At 38.7% G+C, this 18,750-nt stretch overlaps 2 protein-coding genes and 1 non-coding gene across 3 annotated transcripts; all 3 read right to left on the bottom strand.

The window, feature by feature from the left end:
• Positions 1-26: 26 nt before the first annotated feature.
• LOC101294502 lies at positions 27-1,379 on the bottom strand. The gene is made up of 3 exons (XR_183671.1): positions 1,218-1,379; positions 1,004-1,122; positions 27-429 (listed from the first exon to the last, which is right to left on the bottom strand). It is a non-coding gene; the product is annotated as an uncharacterized LOC101294502 (transcript).
• Positions 1,380-8,230: 6,851 nt separating this feature from the next.
• On the bottom strand, positions 8,231-13,441 carry LOC101294002 (peroxisomal fatty acid beta-oxidation multifunctional protein AIM1-like). Its single transcript, XM_004287347.1, has 18 exons — positions 13,180-13,441; positions 13,005-13,076; positions 12,812-12,874; positions 12,646-12,702; positions 12,491-12,558; positions 12,296-12,377; positions 12,159-12,214; positions 11,710-12,012; positions 11,433-11,519; positions 10,948-11,122; positions 10,656-10,777; positions 10,265-10,428; positions 9,819-10,073; positions 9,554-9,675; positions 9,294-9,415; positions 9,001-9,149; positions 8,693-8,831; positions 8,231-8,588 (listed from the first exon to the last, which is right to left on the bottom strand). Exons 1-18 carry the CDS (start codon positions 13,271-13,273, stop codon positions 8,547-8,549), a joined length of 2,172 nt encoding a protein of 723 aa, XP_004287395.1. The 5' UTR covers positions 13,274-13,441; the 3' UTR covers positions 8,231-8,546.
• A 613-nt stretch (positions 13,442-14,054) lies between these two features.
• On the bottom strand, positions 14,055-18,211 carry LOC101306569 (protein tesmin/TSO1-like CXC 5-like). Its single transcript, XM_004288784.1, has 8 exons — positions 18,108-18,211; positions 17,765-17,872; positions 17,373-17,550; positions 16,233-16,595; positions 15,919-16,013; positions 15,752-15,846; positions 15,056-15,463; positions 14,055-14,805 (listed from the first exon to the last, which is right to left on the bottom strand). The coding sequence occupies exons 1-8, from the start codon at positions 18,209-18,211 to the stop codon at positions 14,429-14,431; spliced, it is 1,728 nt and encodes a 575-aa protein (XP_004288832.1). The 3' UTR covers positions 14,055-14,428.
• Between the last annotated feature and the right edge of the window lie 539 nt (positions 18,212-18,750).

Below are 18,750 nucleotides of genomic sequence, written 5' to 3'. Positions count from 1 at the left end.
ACCCTCTCAAAGATTATGCCAAAAGTATTGCAATAAGAATTCTGAAATAAGCAACTGTCCAGCAGTCTTCAAATGAGTACTTGAATCACCTTACAATGCCAGTGTCGGCACACAACTTTGAAATTTGACAGGTAACTCGGGGCCAGTTGATATTGAGCAAACTAGACACATTATTGGGCACCTCCCTTAAATAACTAGTTAAGAGTCCCCAAGCTTGGTTCAGCAGGAACAGATTTAGCCTCCTTTACAAAGGCATTCTAACAAACGGATGAAAATCGACAAGCACTGATGCCCAATAAACTGTTTAACAGATCATGCTACTAAAATCCATAAATAAAACTGTCAACATGAGCCCTACATTGCCGTCAAAACAAAATCTCTGCGGGACAACTTGATAGAGATAGTGCTGTCATAAAGGCATTGAAATTCCTGAAATGAAAAAGGAAGAATTAAGGTCCATTTGGGAGTGAATGATCGAGAACAAAGGATTTGCATTTGATGCATTCAACTAGATAAGATAACAGAACCATAAGACTAATATAATGTATTCGGAACCTTCACACAATATGATAACACCCTAACGCACTAGATATAAAAACACTCCTCCCAAATGAACCCAGGGTGCACTCTTGATCCCATGACCAACTTGGCTGAGCGATAGACCACCCACTTCTAGTTTATCAACACTATCTGCTGTAAACTTTGTTCGTTCATTGTTGATGCATAGTTCATTAGAGTGTCGATTGTGGAATGTATAGTTCAGTCAAATTGTGTTCATCCTATAAAGGATTTTATCTTCCTTTCCCATAAACTAATTGTAAACACCCGAGTAGCTATTTCGCCTAGCTATCTCCTAACACAAGCTCAGCACCAAAGATCACAGTCCGCTAAGCTACCGAAAACTATAGAGATCAAAAATTTAAGTTTCTTTATGACTTGACTGACCAAAAAATAAAATCTAAAACCGTATTAAAGCAGTGAAAATTAGAGGAAATAGGCTGACCTTGAGGAACTAATCCCCAGCACTGAGACTGAATCGGCAAGCTAGATATTAACCGAGCCGAAGCGATTGCACTGTGCAGCGGCATCATCGACTCCACGCAGCTCAATTCCAATGGTAACCTAACATTCAAACACACACAATTTCTGAGATTCCAGATTTGGATGACTCAATTCCAACCTAATAAGAATCGGAAGTGGAAGAAGTGATGAATAACCTGGAAATGCGAACGGTGCGTCGGACGGGAGCGGGTGCCGGAAAGTGAAGGCTCGATTTGAGTGACGACGTCGTTTTTGTGAGGTTGTTGAGGGTAAAGGAGGGCTGTAATCTGGAGGATAACCTAGAGACGGCTTTGGAGTAGGCCATCTGAGGTCGTTTTCTCTACTACTGTGTTTTGGGGTTTTGGGGGTTTTATTGGCTTCGATTGTGGAAACAAAACGGCATGTCGTTGTATTGTTTCGATCCCAATGGATTGGGCTAAACCCTGCCCGGCCCGACCCAACCCGACCCCGGATAATTCTGATTGCCAACACGCCCTTCTCTAGTGTCCTTTCATGTTACAGTTAGGCCTCGTTCGCGGAAAGTATGCAACGTTACCCTCACAATTACATTCAACCAAGCACTTCGTTCAGATTACTAAACTTCTACATTTTGTTTGTTCTCTGATTCACATCCTTTGGTAAAGTCTAGTTTTGCTTAAAGGTAAACTACCTATGTGATGACTCGCTCTTATTGGAGCTACTAGCTAGATCCTTTTATTGCTTGATGTGATTATGTTTAATCAGACATTGGAGCTTTTGAACATGACCGAGAACAAGACAATGACGCTGCATGTACATGACAAGCTAGTGTCTTCTTTGGCAGCATCAAGTTCTGCTTGCATGGTAGCTGCAACAGCTAGACATGATTTGTGTGGGAAGCTAAGGGAGTGATTTAGTCTTTTTTAAAAGCTTTCAAATTTACGATGTGTACGAGTGGGTAAGGGAAAGGAAAATGAGTTGAGTTCAAAGCAATAAGCTTTCTATTCATTTATGTATGGTACTGGTTACATAACAGCTTTGAGATTGCAGAGGAATAAGTAAAACACAAAACACAATTTGATGAGTTTTACAACGGAAACCATGCCTTATCAAACTGGTAAAGTCTAATGCATCAAATAAATGAGAAACAATCCATGGATACTGACTACGTAGCAGGTTTAAGAATCCTCTGATATTACCAGTCATCCATAGACGAGTCAAGACCATACTCAAGATCATGGTCAGAGTCTATAGGGCAATCTATACCCCTATGACCAACCACTCTACAGAGATCACAAACATTGGGTATTTTAACTCCATCGATCCATACAAATCCATTTTCGTTCGGGCAATCGAAGGTGTCATGGTCAGTATTCTTGTCGCATATCGAGCAATAAGCAAGGTTCTTGAGGACATCTTCAGTTGCTCTGGGGCAATCGGGAGTGTCATGATCAGTTTTCTTATTGCATACCATGCAGTAAGAAGTCAGCTTCCTGATTCTTTCTCTGTCGGGGCAATTGAAAAAGTCATGATCATCAGTAATCTTACCGCATAAGATGCATTCAGAAAGCGGCTTTTTGTCATTTTCAGTCGGACATTCTCCAGCAGCCTCTGGTTTTTCTTGCATGATTTGAGTAGAGTCGTCTCCAGCAGCCTGTGAATCCTTGTCAGCAATATGAATCACAGCAGCAGGTAGTTGTTCCTCTTCAAAGATTGGCTGTGCTCTCTCTTCGCTCATTTTAGAGTAGAATAATTCCTCTTTGAAGATTTCGATCTGTGGTGCCTCTGACATTATTGAACTTCCAGTACTTATATAGTCATTAAGCCCAGCATGAGAAAAGAATAGGAATGAATCTTACTTATATACGCTAGGACAAGGAAAAGCTTATTAAACTTGGAATCCAAATACTGAAAGGAAACCTGCACACAGCTACTTTAAACTTGGAAAATCTAGAGAGGAATACATTCCTAATTAAACTTGGAATTCAAAACGCAATATACAAGTGATGATGTATCCTCTAGAGAAGACAGACTTGACAAAATGGTAGTTTTACCTCTAGAGATGATGCATCCTCCAAGAGCCATTACAATTTACAACCAACATGGGAAAAGATCCAAAAGTGTTGGCAACTATCATATTTCAAGTTTTCAACCCAAGGATCCCATAAAACGGAAGAGAGCAGTTTCAACAACCTAAAAATCTCATCACAAAGGAAATATACCAAGAACTGCCCAAAAAATCTGCAGTTTCAACAACCTAAAATGTCATCACAGTGCTAACTTTCACAATTCATGCCACGTACCAAGGAAATATATGATTGACTAGAAGCCCTTCTAACGAGGACCCTTAAGTTGAGGACTTGTTAAGGACTTTTCGGCTTATCCTATTTTTCGATCTTATATCCACATCTTGACCGTTCAGTTTATAGGTATTTATGAGTAGATCATTTCTACAAAATTTCAGCCATATTGAAAATCGTTAAGACATTCATAAGTGTGATTTACCAATTATGAACTTGAACAGTTCATGTTTGACAGATTTGGTTCGTCCATTAATTTGATCTAGTTTGTTACCTTAACGATCACCGATTTGGCTGAAAATTTGTAGGGTTGATCTACACATATAGATCTAAAAACTGAACGGATGAGATTACAAAATGTGATCAAAAAATGTCTTTTAAACCATAAACCGAAAAGTCTTCAACTAGTCATCAACTTAAAGGTCCTCACTAGAAGGGCTCCCATGATTGACTTACCTTGAACTTGCAGGATCATATCCAATGACATAGTATGTCAGGCCATCTCCAGTAAGGGAGACTATATTGGGGCCAGAGCTATAATTTAGCCCTCAAAAATATTATTTTTTATACATAAATTTCTAAATGATCTCCAATAAGAAAGGGCCAAATTTTAGCTCTTTCAAATATCTTATGATTTCACATTATATTTTTTAATATTTTTCACTTTAAATACAAATATATTGTCATATTGTATCACATACGGGTAGGTACCATATAATTTCTCGCTTATAAAATTATTTTATTATAACATTATTTGAATTTGGACCAAAACTAATATTTAAATTAACTTCTGAAACAAATTTTTTTTTGCATATGTTGTGATTATATTAATAAAATAAGATCTCAGTCATATGAATTTTAAGTTAAGAGAATTTACCCGTTATAATGAGATGAGAATAAAATAATCCAATAGAAAGTTGACAATTGTCATAATTTGAGTCTTCATCAATCAACCCACATGCATACTTTTAACTTGTTAATTTGATTTGGGACCACAATTTGGTTTGGCCTTGGTTAGATGTTTGACCCTTTTGATAGCCCACCCTTTTACGGCATTTTGATCATCTTCTGAGTTCTTGTTGAAGATCAAAATAAGGTTAAAATTTAAAATTTGGCCTCATTGGCACCCAAAATCCAGACTCTATGAGTGAATTTGGAATACTCAAGTGCCATGAAGGAAGAGTATAGACCCAACTTGGGTAGAAGTGCAAGTCCCTATTCTTGTAAAGCACTGGAAGCTTGGCGACCAACATTGGCACCTCCATAAACCCATTAAAAAGAATAATAACCATGGAAAAGTATAGCACCCCGAGATATAAGGCTGCAATCATCATTGTATCATGGTGCATGTTTGTCCGGCAGAAGACACTCATTGTGACCATTGACCAAAGCAACAAAAAGGAGCTGTAAAACAGAACATAGTGCTTGCAAAATACGCAACAGATAACGTTTAACGTTTCAGATGATCAATCTGGTAAAATGTGATTGCCTTTTGAAGAAACAAATAATTGAGCAATTACCTGAACAAATTTTAAATGAACGCATTGCGCTTCATCAGTAGCGCTTGCCAGTTAAAGCTTGTCTTGAGAAGTTCCATCCTCCTCCGCCATAGAGAGAAGTTGCCAAAGCTGCAGGGTGGTTATAGCGTTTATCAAAAGGAACTTCAACTCTTCAGACAAATTCTTCCCATCTTGAAATGAAGGAAAAGCTTCAACAAACTTTGCTGCTGGTATGTAACGGTACGGAAGATCAGGATTGGACCAGTACTACTCTTGATCCTACTTTGATATAACCTGTGTACAAGGGAAAGAACAATATATCAAAGACTTCTACAAAGATAAGTGCAAGTGGTTAGTTATTCACAACTTACTTCTTGCAAGAAGTCTGCCACATTCTTTCGCTGGGGACAACTAAACCCCATGTATGAAAAGAAATCAAGAGCAGCTTGCCGGGGTCCCTGATACACAATCTGACCCTCACACAAAAGTATAACATCATCGAACAACTCGTAGGTCTCTGGAGCAGGTTGAAGTAGAGATATAATAGTGGTGGAATCAAGTGCATGAGTTGATTGCCTAAGATACTTGATGATTTGATGAGTAGTGGAACTGTCAAGCCCGGTTGATATTTCATACATGAACAACACTCTTGCAGGACCAACTAGTAATTTACCTGAGAATCACATAGTTTCTCAATCAGCAAACATCTTTACCTTACTTGCAAAAAAGATATAACACCTAAAATTGAAACACCAACTATGCACCTGAAGTAAGCCGCTTCTTTTGGCCCCCTGATATACCCTTGAGCATTTCATCTCCTACCAACGTATCAGCGCATATGTCCAACCCTAAAATCTTTGTCAAAAATATGTTGGTACTAGGAAAGAGAATCAAAGAAGAAATCTTGATACAACATACATAGTAGGAACTTCAACAACTTGAATCGAGAAAATACCTTCATGATGTCTACAACAAGGCTAGTCTCTTGCTCTCCAAGAGCTAATGACAACAAAACAACATTACATCAGTAATCGCTGCATATCAAAGGAATCAAACATTTCTATCCAGAAACAAGTACCTTCATGAATATATCAAGATCACCATCAGGTTTCATCCCCACAACCTTTTCTCTTCTTGCAAATTCTACTAGCATATCTGTCACCAAACATTCATGTCAGCATTTCATCAAACACAAACCACGCACCAATATTTGGACATTCATGTCAGAATCAAAGAAGAAATCTTAATACAGCATTGTAGGAATTTCCATAAATCGAATTTTCACATACACAGGACAAATTCAAATTTTCACATACACAGCTCCTCCTACCATCCTAGCAAAGCAATGAAACAATGTTCTGGTTTTTTCCAGTGTAACCTCCTTGTAAAACGTTGTCCAACACCGACAGTCATAGCCTCATAAAGGAGCTTCATTAAGAAGTTTGTTAGTAATCAGGAATCCCAAAAAGCGGAGATATTAAAGTGTTATGTCTTATATAACTTGATTAAACCGATGAGGTATATGCTTAAATGTTCCATATATAACTTGGTATTCTTGCAAGTGTATCATTATCTGAGTTTGACTTGAAAGTGAAGCTCAATATTGATGTACAAGCTGGCAACTACAAGAACTTTCTGGTAATTAAAAGCAATATATACTTGGCGGCTCAAGTTATGGAAGAACAAAGTCCAATTCAGAGTAAAAATAGATAAAGAAGTTGCAGGGTCGGGTTTGAGATTGGAGAGGAATAAGTAAAATAAATAGAATAAGTTATAAGTTTACAACGCAAACCATGCCTTATCAGACTGGTAAAGTCTAATACATAAAATAAATTAGAAACTACCATGGATACTGACTAAGTAGCAGGTTTGAGAACCCATATTACCAGTCAAGACCAAACTCAAGATCATTGTCAGAGTCTATAGGGCAATCTATACCCCTATGACCAACCGCTCTACAGAGAGCACAAACACAAACATTGGGTATTTTAACTCCATCGATCCATACAAATCCATTTTCGTTCGGGCAATCGAAAGTGTCATGGTCAGTATTCTTGTCGCATATCGAGCAAAAAGCAAGGTTCTTGAGGACATCTTCAGTTGCTTTGGGGCAATCGGGAGTGTCATGATCAGTTTTCTTATTGCATACCATGCAGTAAGAAGTCTGCTTCCTGATTTTTTCTCTGTCAAGGGCAATTGAAAAAGTCATGATCATCAGTAATCTTACCGCATAAGATGCATTCAGAAAGCGGCTTTTTGTCATTTTCAGTCGGACATTCTCCAGCAGCCTCTGGTTTTTCTTGCATGATTTGAGTAGAGTCGTCTCCAGCAGCCTGTGAATCCTTGTCAGCAATATGAATCACAGCAGCAGGTTGTTGTTCCTCTTCAAAGATTGGCTGTGCTCTCTCTTCGCTCATTTTGGAGTAGAAGAATAATGGTTCCTCTTTGAAGATTTTGATCTGTGGTGCCTCTGAGATTCTTGAACTTCCAGAACTTATATAGTCATTAACCCCAGCATGAGAAAATCCTCTTCAGAATAGGAATGAATCTTACATATATATGCTAGGACAAGGAAAACCTTTAATCTAGAGGACTACAATCCTAATGAAACCTGGAATTTAAACAGTAAATACTGAAAGGAAACCTGCACACACAGCTACTTTAATCGGTTTATTTTCTCCCCTTTCTTGCTCGACGGTGCGAGAAATTTTGGTTGATTAAAAATAACACACATACATAGGGGGACGTAGCAAGCCTTACCCTCAAACGCATTTACATAAGCCTATTCAGTAATTCATTACTTGAACAATTCAATTGAATAATGCTTATAACACAGAACACTAAGGCTGCCTACAAAGCATTCAATGCATTTAATTCAATCGTATACAACGATTTAGTAGCCGATTAGCAGGTAATAAGATTTAACCCAGAACACAAAGCTCATTGGGGTAAGAATACATACCTGAATTATCTGGGGGAAGTGGAAGGGGAGACGGGCTCCGGCCTCCAGACGACGGCCCAGTATCCGGCGACGTCGACGGCGCAAGAGAGTGAAGCGACAACGACGGCCAATTAGGGATTGAGATTTGAGAATTTGAGTCTTTGGGGGGTTTGGCCGCTCAGAATTTCACCGAGGAAAGGTTTAAGGTTTTATTGGCTTCGATGTGGAAACCAAACGGCATGTCGTTTATGCGGCCAAACAACCCAACTGATTCAGCTCGCAACTGATTCAGCTCGATCGTACCCGACCCGGATAATTCTGACCTAAGTATGGGGTTGAAATTGAGAAAGGTTAAGGATTACCAATTATAGTCATTTCCTCCAAAAAAAAAAAAAAAAAAAAAATTATATAGTCATGGTCTGATGGTGACCTGCAATACTCAATGAACTATGCCGGGACTAATCAAAGATGGGAAAAGGTTGTGATTCGTTTTGGAAGTCGGCATTGGCTACACTTTGCCGGATTTCAGACACATTGAATACCATTCACCAGATCGGTATGATATCCGGTTTTTATGACACTTCCGGGACCTATTTGTTAACATTATGCTTACCATTTGTCTATGATTAGATGATTCACAAAGAGAGGGGAGAAAGGGAGGTGAAACCGTGAAAGCTTATGGCTTATTTTGGAAACCAACCAATGGCAAATTATTCAAAGTTACATTACAATACTACAGGGCAGCAATCACACAATTTATTTTCCTGAATAGCAGAGGGTGCCGGCTTACATGCGTGACCTTGAGGATGAGGATGCTGCGGGTGCACTCTACAGAACAGGAAACGAATATTAGTGAAACCGATACACAAAGAATTGCTTCATTCTTTGAAAACTGAAAAGCAATCAAGTTGTATAAGAGTTGATTTTATTACCAGAGGCAAGCCTTTCATTGCTCTTTCTTCCAAGAACCTTGATGGTTTGAAGAAATCACCGTATACTCCTGACCATTTCTTGAGAGTAGCGTATATATGCTTAGGTCCAACCAAATCTGCCCAAAAGACAATGCCACCCCTGCCACACAGAATAATAGTTGTAATGAGCACGTCCGAGAACTAAGACCATTACCAACTTGAACTAATACAGGAATCTGATACGAACAACAAAAGAATTGTTGCAGCTTTGCAACATCTTGAGTTCATGCGGAAAGTTGGATATAAGGGTCGGTCGAAACAGAACTCACCGGTAAGATGGGAAACTCATGCCAAGAACAGATGCAATGTCAAGGTCTGCTGCTCGAATAACTACTCCTTCATCCAAAATACGACATGCCTCGTTCACCACAGGGAAGAGTATTATCTCCAGAATTTCTTGGTCTGTAACAGATAGAGGCTGCAAACCATATCCCAGAAAATCCAATGAGCATGGTTGTCTCAATAGTGGTTAAATGAAAGCAACTACTTAGTCCGTAACAGACTACTGTAGTTTCAATTATAACACTAATTTGTGCAAATGTAAGCTGAAAAGGGAGAATACCTTTCCACCAGGCATCATATTGGTAATTCGTCTAGACTCCTCAATAATTGGTAGCACAGACAGATCAGGCTTGGGCTTGCTTCCCTTTTCATAAGTGTAATACCCTTTTCCATTGTTTTTACCTGAAATGCCATAAGTACAAAGAAATCAAACGAAGAACATGTAAAAACATTCCAGGACTCCTTCAAAAAAAAAAAAAAAAAAAAAAGAAAAAAAGAACAACAAAGGAAGATGAAGATGTTTGGTGCAGTTAATATTACCATTTCGCCCATTTTTGACTAAGAGTTCGACCAATGGTGATTTAAATGTGCGATCAGGGAAAGAACTAGCAAATTCCTTACTAACTGCAAGAGCTACTCCATAGCCTGCCAAATCCTGAAGTCTGCAAGTTAAGAGAGATAGACACAATCAACAATACAGATGTAAGAAACATAACCGCAAAAAATTACACTTATTGCACATGATTATTTGGAAGGAAAACAAACAAAAACAGCCCGGAGGAATAGTGAAAGGTAAAGAAATTACTGGAATGGACCCATAGGGAGGCCAAAATTGCTGATGATCCTGTCAATCCTGAACACATCAACACCTGAATTGACCAATATATGTGCGCCTTGGGTATAGGGAAAGAATGCCCGATTGACTGCAAATCCAGTACAGTTACCGACCACAACAGGAACTTTCTTTATTACTTTCCCAACTGTCAAAAGGTCAAGAATTACTTGTGCCGAAGTCTTGTCTGTCCGTACTATTTCAAGAAGAGGCATCACATGAGCAGGACTGTCCATCAAAGTGACATGTCAAAGAAAGTAGAAATTGTAATCAACAAGCATTCCATGGTAACCGGATAAAAGAATTGATTACTATAAAATGCTAGTAGTTGAGTAAGACATTTCTAAAAGCACATTATTAGTGTGTTTTCTCCAAGTGGTAAGATGCATATTTTTAGGTCGAAGAGTGAATCAATTTACCTGAAAAAGTGTGCCCCAACGATGCGATCCTGAGAGCTCGTCTTTTCTCCAATTACATTGAGGTCAATAGTGGATGTGTTTGAAGCCAAGATGCAGTGAGAAGGGCAAACTTTCTCAAGTTCACCAAAAATCTTTTGTTTGAGAGGAACGCTCTCAATGACAGCCTGCAAACAAGCCATAACTGCTTCAAGTGACTTTTCAAATATGTCTGAAGATATAAGATAGATCATTCAATATCATCAAAAACAGATTTTAGGTTAGAGAGTATATGCTTAGACAGTTGGACCACAAACAGTATTTATGAACATTAGGTATGATGTCTGAATGATAATTGAAAATATGGGACAAAGTTCACATTTAAATTTCAAGATCACACAAAACCAGTCCCTACCTCTATGACCATATCCACATCTTTGAAGTCTGAGTAGTCCAGACTACCTTTAAGCAATGAAAGAGCTTTGTCTGCCTTATCCCGTGTCAGCTTCCCTCTAGCTACCAGGCCTTTAACATTTCCTGTCACAACAAAAAACTATGAGCAAGTATCCAACACTTTCAGAACAGAAGTTGGCCAATGCATAAATAAAAAAAAAGGCTTGGGTACATTATCAACGATTTCGAAACAAATGCATCAGATAATCTGCTATAAACCTAGGAATGGACTATTAACACGGAGGGTGAATCACCTTCTATTGTTCGTATGCCCTTCTGAAGATATTCTGAATTGATTTCTTTGAGAACGACAGATATATTGCTCAGAATAAGGGCTGTAGCTATGCCAGAACCCATCAGACCTCCCCCAATGATTGCAACTTTCTTTATATGCCTTGGTTTAAGCCCAACATCAGTAACCTTGGGCACCTGCATAAGTCACAATTCAGAAGATGAGACAATGGAAAAGAAAGAGGCTAAAGAAATAGCTTGTTAAAGAAGATAACTACACACCCTTCACAAATGAATTTAAAATGATTGGAACAAAATAGGACTTGTAGAGCCAGGAACAAATTTTTGGTTGAAGTGTTGAGAATTTAAGGTACAACAGAACCAATCAAAAAATAGACAAACCAAAAAAATGAAGCAGATGGAGATCAGTTTTTATGTACAAATAGAAAGAATGCAGCTATTCACTAATTTACAAAACCCTGAGGAGTTACTTGCAAAAGAATTGTACCTTTGATGTTGCACGTTGGGCAAAAAATATATGTACAAGTCCTTTTGAAGTGTCCGATACAACTAACTCCTTAAAAACCTTAGCTTCCTGTATGAAACTTCATTTGTTAGAACATATGTGAAGAGGTGGCATGCAAGCTGTTCTTCCCAGACAGTTGATAAAATATGCTAGCAACCTAATTATGATACCAATAACAATAAACTAATATTATTATCATTATGATTATATCCAAATCAAGATAAGGAAAAAAACATCATATCAACAATACCAACTTTACCTTCAGAACTCCACTATATCCTCCATGAATGATGCCCTCCTCAATCGCATCAAGGCACACTTGGTGCTGAGGCATATTGGGAGCGGTCTTTCTGGCTTGTTGTCTAGCAACTTTTATTATCTCGCGGGCCTCGGACAGGGAGCAAAGCTTGTCTGTCCTGTGAAGAGACCGTACCCATGGTTTTCGCGCCTCTGCAATGTCCAAAGCCCATAGTCGAGATGCTTTCAGCAACTCTTGAGAAGGCACAATAGCATCGATAAGACCAAGCTTTGCCCCTTCTTCAGACATGATTGGCTTGGATAACTGAAAAGTGATGTACGCTAGAGTTAAAAAAGGAAGGCTAAATTGGCATCAATGGGATGGACTTAAAACAAAATAACAAATTGAACAGGTAGAGTCTAGGCCCAAATTTTTTTGTTTTAAAACTAAATATTAGAGGAACCAATTACCAGCATCATCTCAATTGCCTTCTGAAGCCCTGCAAGCCTTGGAAGACGTTGTGTGCCTTAAAGAGCAACAGTATTTTCACACTTCAGTCAACAATATCATGACATTATAGTACAGCTTATGTTGAACAAAATTATACCTCCAAATCCTGGAATAACACCGAGTGTCAACTCTGGCAGGCCGAGTTGAGTTCTTGGAGCAGCAATGCGCGCATGGCATCCCTGATAGGATTCACTAGTTAAATGCAATCGCACACAGACTCAAACAAAAAAATTAACACGCCAAAACTTTAACAATGCTAAACTAATGTCTGCTTAGGAGCGGGAGCACGCACCAATGCCAACTCCAAGCCACCTCCGAGTGCAAGTCCTTCCACGGCAGCAACAACAGGCTTCTTCGAATCTATTACAGTCATCAAAATATCAAACCGAAAATTGTAATCAGTGTGGCAAAACAGACCCCAGCACTTTATGTAGAGTAACTAAGTACCTTCAACAGTGTTGACCACCAAGTCAACAGATACATCAGGCATAAGTGAAACATCCCCTGCCAAAATAATAATAATAATAATAAAAATTAGAATGATAAATTCTCACCATCCAACAATGAAATCTCAGCTAAAAAATCAGCAAACAAAAGCTCATTCGAATCATACCGGTAGCGTGAACCTTCTCGAAAACATTGATATCAAAACCACCAGAAAACCTTCCTCCATTGCCTTCAAAAGCACACAGAGCAAAAGCATTCACAAAACACATCTAATTTTCCGAAATACGACACAAAACCACGCAGTTCCAACCAAATTCCAATACAGTACAAAATTCAAAGCTGAAAATCAGTAGAGTTACCAGTAACGACAATAGCCTTGACGTCGTTTCTCCTCGCCGCCTCGTCGAACTTCTCCTTCAGCCCCGCCAGAACTGTAATCACACACAAAGAGATTCAGCACAGCAAAACAAAACAATCGCCGGAAACTAAAAGGAAAAAGTGAACGGAAAGTAAAAAGAGGCAGCTCGGAGTTACTTGGAATGGCCAAGGCGTTGACGGGAGGATTGAACATGGTGATGACGGCGACGCCGTCGCTTCCGACTTCCATGGTGACCTTCACCTTCGCCATGGATCAACGAACCGGAAGAAAGCCAAGCCTAGGGTTTCGCGATGAAGATAATAGAAATGAAGAAAGCAAAAAACGAAGACGATGATTGAGAAGAAGAAGAATATATGAGATCACACCACAAGTATGGGTTGTGTGCAATTATGGAGGTTTGATAATGCTATCGGTTTCGGGAATCGGAAAGTGTGTCAAATTGACCAGCAAGTCGTTACTTTTACGATTAGTTTTGGTGGGCCACGTGGTAGTGAGGGGGTTTTCACATGGGAGGGGATCGGGTGCGGATGAGGAACATGGAGATGGAAGCTTTCTTGGATTTGATTGGGTGGTCAAGTCGTTGCCGGTTGTTGAAAGTCTTTCTTTTTTCTTAAAGGCTCTTTTTTTCTTTTTCTTTTTGAGAAATTTTCTAAAAGGCTCTTAAAAATCTTTGAATGAGAAAATGAAAGGAAACTAAGGGGTTGTTAAAAGTTGTTAAAGACAGGAAGTATGAAACTTTTTTTTATTATTTTGATTCATTTCAATTTAACCTTTGTTATTCATCGCGGCACAACCGAAGAAAATATGAAAAAAATTAAAAGAATGTCATTCTTTTCACAGATTGGAGATTTTGATTTTTCTTGGCCTAGATGTTCAGATTTCCTTACTAAAATACATTGATAAAAGAGAAACACACAATTGGAACACTGAAAAGAGGATAACAGAATATATGACGATAACACTACAAGAAACTGATTTACTTCTTGCCAGAAAAATTAAGTTACATATTCCAGAAATTAAGTTTTATATTCACCATAAATGGAGGAATGCTCGCTGTTTCTCCAGAAATTGTGAAATATATAGAAAAGGCCAAAAATAGTAGAAAATTAAATGAAAAATCCTACCTTGTAGCAGTCAAGCTAGCTATGATGTTAATTTGTATGTAACAGTCTAAAATGATATCATGTGCAATTACAAGGCCCTGCATTTTACACCACCTGGATCGAACTATGGTTGAAGCCAAAAAAAATTCTAATCTACAATATATTAATAACCTTAGAAAACAAAAACAAAAGTTAGATCCTTCTAAGAGTGGTTCCTAGTACTGTCTTGCCAGTTGACACTGACAAGTCGACTGAATTTACCTTGGGTAAATCTTGTGTGCTGAATTCTTTTTACAGTTCTTTAAGCTTTTGGTTTATTTCCCCCGTTTCCGGGAACGGATGGAGGTTTTGGAGACACAGTAGTAGGAGCTGAAACTGCCGCAGTAACCATCTGCGATGCCCTGGCTGTAGGTGGAACAGCTGCAGTAACCATCTGCAATGTCCTGGCTGTAGGTGGAACAGCTGCACTAACCGTCTGCGGTGTCCTGGCTGTAGGTGGGACAGCAGCACTAACCATCTGCGATGTCCTGGCTGTAGGTGGGACAGCAGTTTTTGCAACACCATTGCTAATTGGTCCCTGACGACTGCCTGTTTCCATTCTTGGATTTGTAGTTCCATTACCGATTTGCTCTCTTTGAGCTGCGGCTTCACTTCTGGCTAAAGATGCGCACTCTGCTTCTACAACAAAAAATTAAGAGGTCCATTCATTTCCAATGTCAAAGTGGGGAAAGAATAAAGCATGAATCTTTGTGGACTTGAAACTAAAAGGAATCTCAACCTAACCTAAAACAAATCCATTTGCCATCCTAATGGGATTAGGTAAAGCATACAGAGGATAAGACCAGGAAACTATATTCCCCTACAGTTTGATTACGATCGAAATTTTTGTAACTTCTTGATCCAGAGGTAAGAAAAAGGGTAGACTTGCCTTTCAGTTCTCCGCGAGTGATGAGCATATTAAGACAGCCACGAAACTTTGCTAACACAATCCTTTCTTGTTCTGCATAGACTTCTGTCATTCCATGTCCGTTAGGCAACTGAGAAGATGTATTGCATCCATCCCCCATCAACCCATTAGGAGAAGCAGCTGACATGAACATTGTATCTTGTTCGTCACACATCAAGGCCAAAGTTCCAGGAGACATTGGCCTCCCTTTTGGCCCATCAACACCATCGGAATTAGAATCTTCAGAGCTGATTTTGTCAGCTTGGTTTGCTGTAGAACAATCGTCAGTCACAGCTTTCTGCGTATCAGATTCCTTTTGACTTTGCAACCTGTCTTCTGTGGTTGTAACAAGGGAAGCTTCTGCCTGCTTCTCTGCAGCATTTCTTTGTTCTGCACAGATTGGACAATTATTAATGTAAACAACCCATTCTGGTCAAGCTAAAGCAACATTTTCATGGCTATTAAAATTATTTGAAAAGTGATTACTTGAAGCATCCTCACAACAAATGATTTGCTACTAATAGATTTAATCATATACTATCAATAAGTGATGTCATCCATCTTCTGTATCTCATCTTTTGGAATTATAAAGGAAGAGAAGATTTAAGTGCAGAGCCTTAAGAAAAAGTGAAAAACAATGAAATTTCAATCACTGATTCGTCATCTTATGAAAAGTACCTGCAAGTGTCTTTGCTGCTTCTTCTGCTACCACAACCAAAACTGAGCAAAGCTCCTTCAAGTCCTGTGGTTGGATGATGTCTGCTAGGAGAGACCTTCAAAGATCATACACAACTTAGTTTTGAATCATATAGATTAACAGTGGCTTATGAAAACACCGATCGTACCTGTATGTGAACCTTGAAGGCCCTAATCCTGCAGTACCATGACGAGCAACAGGGACAGAAGACGAAGACGGTGCAGGAGGTCTGAGATGGTTTGCCTGACAAATATATAGCACGCAAATTGATGATAGTATTCCAAACTAGAATAGGACCAAGATGAAGTTAACAAATTATTCGCAAATATCATTGATAATTATAGCTAAATCCTGGCCTGTTAAAAAATGAGATTGGGGGTCATCATAATAGGAAATTTTGTTTCTGTTGATTGCACCACTAATTTTTAGAAGTTATTACTTATACCACAAAACTAAATTTACCTGTGGATACTGTCCTATCCTATGAGCTGACGGATCCTTGACTGTCTGTCCAAAAAAGAGTTCCTGACCTTTTCTTTTCTTGGATACCATTGGGGATGATAGATATCCAGAAGATCCAATAGCTCCAGTAATGGCAGCATTTGCTGCATGTTGAATATATGCCATGTTGTTGGCATGATCACCATGAAATAGAGCTTGTCTCTCTTCACTTCCTTCAAAGTTTTTGCAGTCTATGCATTTACAGTTCTCAGAGCATAGAATGTTGGCTTGGAAGCATTCGCAATATTTCTTGAGGCACCCTGATTTCTTGCAGTGGCATCCTTTATTGTGCTTTGCCAAGACCACAAGCTCACCTGCTTCCTCCTACAAATTTCCAAATTGGTCCGTTTTCTTATCATTCAGATGGTGCCAAGGGACACCAATAGGTATGCAAACGACACGGAGCAGATATTATAACAATAAATTAATTATAAGGTATAAAATTCAATTACAGGAGTGAAACACGTAGTTCATTTCCATCAAGGCAATTTTTGTGATGGTATAAGACAGTGGAAAATAATTCATCAAAAAGAACAAGGCATGTGCTCCACAGACTTCCTAAGGATACTTCATTTATTTCAAAATATTTCAGCAAAAACATGAAAAACTAAATAGAGCATGTAATGATTTACTCATAGACTCTTAAGGTCTTGATTGGTTTCAGAGGAATGTTGTGTCCTCAACCTCTTACCAAAGCCAGTGGTGCACAAAGGGCGGGATTGCAACTGCTTTCCACTAGATAAGTTGGTTCTCTCATGTACAAGCCAGGAAAACAAAAACCATGTCCTAGAACTTTGATGAGCACCCTAAATCCTAGCTTTTAACCTATTAGTACAAGACTCCACATGAGATGAAGTGAAAAAAAAAAAAAAAAGAAGTTAGAAAAGAACTTCAGTGATGTCCTGACTCTAGAACCATAATACTAAAAGCAAAATCCACAATGCACACGTGTTAGCTAAATAGTAACACGATAGATAAATAGTCAAACTCCACTTTATTGACTCAAAATCATGTGCATAACCAATGATGTGGCCTTGTAATCCGGTAATGCCAGTTTCAAAGTGGATCATGGAAAGAAGTCCAAACACTAAGTATACATACCCGACTATCCCTTGGTCCATGTGGGCTGCTTGCAATTTTTGGCCTGAATGCATTTGGATTACGCTCCAAAGTAGCTTCGACTGCATCTCGTCTAGCACCTTCATTTTCAACATTGTTGCAACAGTTTACACAGTTGCAACCGTCACAGTAAATTCCAGATGCAAAACACTCGCAATACCTGGTCACCAAATAGAAAAAATATCAACTTTATATCAGGGTTTGTATTTGTGTGTGCTAGAGTTATTTGATACACAATACTGATGTAAATAAACCTTTTTGTTTGAACAAAAAAGAATTATGAACAACCTCAACCATTAAGGTCAAAGGGAAAAAAGTCAGTGTGGTCTCCAAAGTGTAGCAAAATGCAAAGCGCAAACAAGTTATGGACTTACAGCTTTAAACAGCGAGAGTGTTTACAATTACACTGTTTTTGCTTCTTAGGAGTGCCATCTTTACCATCAACAACAGGTCTTGGTCTTGCTTTTGGGGAATCTGGTTTCCTATGAAACAAAAAGAACACTGTTTATAAGACCAGTAAACCAACTTGAGCTTGTAATAATGGTTTTCACTCCAATGCCAAGTTGCCAACATATGTATCTTCAGATGTGCCAATATGCACAGTAATTACTATAAAATTCAACCTTGTCTTTACATCAATAAATGAACATCACATGTACACAGAGATCAGCATCATAGCAACTTAGCATCTACACTTGAAAATGACAACTCACTTACCAAACACAGAAATGCAATTGACCAATGAAGGAAAGAAAGTCAATCACCCAAAAGCCATGTGGTAAGGCATTTTCTTTGGAGAGGAAGCAGAGGGACAATAACATCAGTCAATGCTCACAGCCTCATATCTCTTAGGGAAGTATGTCATCAAATTATAGAAATTGTTAAGAAAGAGTTTAGGAACACTCCTAAATTCCATACTAAACTATCACAAAGAAAAGTCCAATAACCTCATATTTAGCTTCTGGCAACACATAGCACCCAAATGCACCCTAGTATGTATAGATCAAATGCAATTACTTCATAAACGCAAATTCAATACTCCCATTTCATTTACAGATTGAGTAGTTCAGTTCAAGGCCAATATCCAAAACCCCCATCAAACAATTTGAAAACATCCAACAACATAAAAACTTCACCCTCCAGAATCAAACCTTCAACAAGGATTTCAACATTGTTCACTGAACCCCAGAATACACAAGCTCACAGACTAAACAACAGCTCTCAAATCACCTCCAATTTTGAGCTCAATTCACATCTTCCAATCCGAAAAATTCAAACTTCTCAATCAAATTGAACTACTGAACTGAACTATTTAGCAATAACCAGACCACAAAAATCATCAAGCACCAAACTTTTTCCA

This window comes from Fragaria vesca, linkage group LG1, assembly GCF_000184155.1.
Source record: "Fragaria vesca subsp. vesca linkage group LG1, FraVesHawaii_1.0, whole genome shotgun sequence".
NCBI classification, from domain to species: domain Eukaryota; kingdom Viridiplantae; phylum Streptophyta; class Magnoliopsida; order Rosales; family Rosaceae; genus Fragaria; species Fragaria vesca.
Note: the sequence above shows the minus strand (reverse complement) of the source record. Positions and strands in the feature narration are given on the sequence as shown.